This window comes from Haliaeetus leucocephalus, unplaced genomic scaffold (assembly GCF_000737465.1).
Source record: "Haliaeetus leucocephalus isolate CR32 unplaced genomic scaffold, Haliaeetus_leucocephalus-4.0 Scaffold165, whole genome shotgun sequence".
NCBI classification, from domain to species: Eukaryota; Metazoa; Chordata; class Aves; order Accipitriformes; family Accipitridae; genus Haliaeetus; species Haliaeetus leucocephalus.
In genome coordinates this window covers 241,018-242,830 of record NW_010972601.1, presented here as the reverse complement: position 1 = coordinate 242,830, position 1,813 = coordinate 241,018, and the positions used below count along the sequence as shown (strand labels likewise).

The 1,813-nt window shown below is 68.6% G+C and overlaps 1 protein-coding gene across 1 annotated transcript in view; it reads right to left on the bottom strand.

Annotated features, from left to right (window-relative positions):
- EMID1 (EMI domain containing 1) overlaps positions 1 to 1,813 on the bottom strand; it is an 8,338-nt gene that overhangs the window by 971 nt on the left and 5,554 nt on the right. Inside the window, exons 4-8 of the mRNA XM_010563372.1 lie at positions 1,418 to 1,504; positions 1,254 to 1,315; positions 977 to 1,103; positions 383 to 481; positions 31 to 168 (exon numbers count right to left, since the gene is read on the bottom strand). Of these exons, the coding sequence (XP_010561674.1) occupies positions 31 to 168; positions 383 to 481; positions 977 to 1,103; positions 1,254 to 1,315; positions 1,418 to 1,504 (513 nt within the window). The remainder of the gene's footprint in view (positions 1 to 30; positions 169 to 382; positions 482 to 976; positions 1,104 to 1,253; positions 1,316 to 1,417; positions 1,505 to 1,813) is intronic.

Sequence of the window (1,813 nt, the reverse complement as noted above, 5' to 3'; positions counted from 1 at the left end):
GGGACCCCCCCCACCCCAGGCCCTCCCTACTGGGCTCGGCTATATGGGGTATCGCTGGCCCCACAGGGGCAGGGGGTCCCGGGGGGCCGGGGGGGCCGGGTAACCCCTTCTCTCCGGGGAGCCCCCTAGCTCCATCCCGGCCAGGTGGTCCTGGGGGGCCAGGGGGACCTGCAGGGAGGAAGAAGAGGGTGAAGGTTGGGGGGTGCCTGTTAAAGTCCTGATGCCTGAAGCTGTGTGGCTATGGAGCCCTTCTGAGCCCCAAAACCACTGCATGGACACACCCCCCCCCCCCCAAAATCTGCCTGCCAGGAAGGGGATGCTCAGCCAGAGCCAGGCACTGGGCTGGGACCCCCCCCCATCAGGGCACCGCATCACCCCTTACCTGGTGGTCCCATTGGACCCTTCACCCCAGGAATGCCGGATGGTCCCCGTCCTCCTGCGTCTCCCTTGGGGCCGGGGGGGCCCTGTGAGCTGGATCTCCCTGCAGCCAAGCAGCACCCTCAGGGGAGCACCCCGGGGACCCCCCCCACCCATGCCCAGTCCCCACCATCATGGTCCAGCACGGCTCCCCGCTGCAACCCTGGTGCGGGTGGGGAAAGCATTGGTGGGGGGGGGTGGGGGGGGGCACCCCAAGGGCAGCAGCCCCACACCGGTGCCCTCACCCTGCCCCAAACCAGAAGCACTTGGGAGGGTGTGGGGGGGTCAAAGCCCTTCAAACCCTCCCCAGAGCTGGCCCGGTCCCCACGTGTGGCTCAGTGTCACCACCATTCCCTGGGGACAGCTGGGGTGGGACTGGGACCACCCCACAGCCCGTTCCTCCAGGGTAAAGGGCTCCAAGAGGGGGTCCCCCCAGGTGTGTGTGTCCCCCCCAAATATTGACAACACCCAGGCGTTTCGCAGGACGTGGCATTGCCACCGCCGGTGCTGTGGGATGTGGGTGGCTGGGGGGGCAGCTGCCTGTGCTTGCCTGCCTTACCGTCATCTCCGGGGTTCCCACGGGCAGCCGGGGACCCCCAGAGCTGCCCAGTCTCCGGCCCCCTGCCCAGGTTGCTGCCTTTGGGTGCCGGGGAGGTGGGGGGTTCAGCCACCGACAACCGGGCCACCTGGCAATGAGATGGGAGAGTTGGGTGCCGCAGAAGGGAGGACCATAAGGTGACCCCCCCCTCCCAAGGGCTCCTGCACCCCTCGAGGGGTGGCATGGTGAGCCAGGGAGGTGGCCGGACCCTTGGCCGGTGGCACAGCGTGGGGCTCACCTGCGCCTCGAGGGTGGCGAGCCGGGCTGTCAGCTCCCCGACACGGCTGCAGTTCAGGCACCCTGCGGGGTGGAAAGTGGCAGGGGGGCACACGGGCCCGTTGGGTGGGGGGCACTCACCCCTCTTTGCCCATGCCAATGCGGCTGGCTTGGGGAGGGACCCACCTGAGAAAGCCGTGGGGCGCAGGGAGGGACGGCGTGGGGCAGTGCTGGGGCGTCCGGCATCCCGCAGGGTGAGGAAGGTGTGAGCCTCTGCCGAGAGAAGAGGGGGGTCAGGAAGGGAGGACCCCCCCCATCCCAGTGCATCACCTCTGGTGGGGGCAGAGGGTTGGGAAAGCCTGCTGTCCATCACCCCAAAATGGGGGGGGGGGGGGGCTTGCAGGGGCTCCTGCTGCTTCTGCCCCATCCTTGCTCTGGGTGAGCCTCAGAGCCCCAAACCCACCCGTGGCCCCAGGGCAGATCCCCCCAAACCCACCCACGGCTCCAAGCCAGATCCCCCTTGAACCCATGCACGATCAGCCAGATCCCCCCAAATCCCACCCATAACCCCGAGTCAGACCC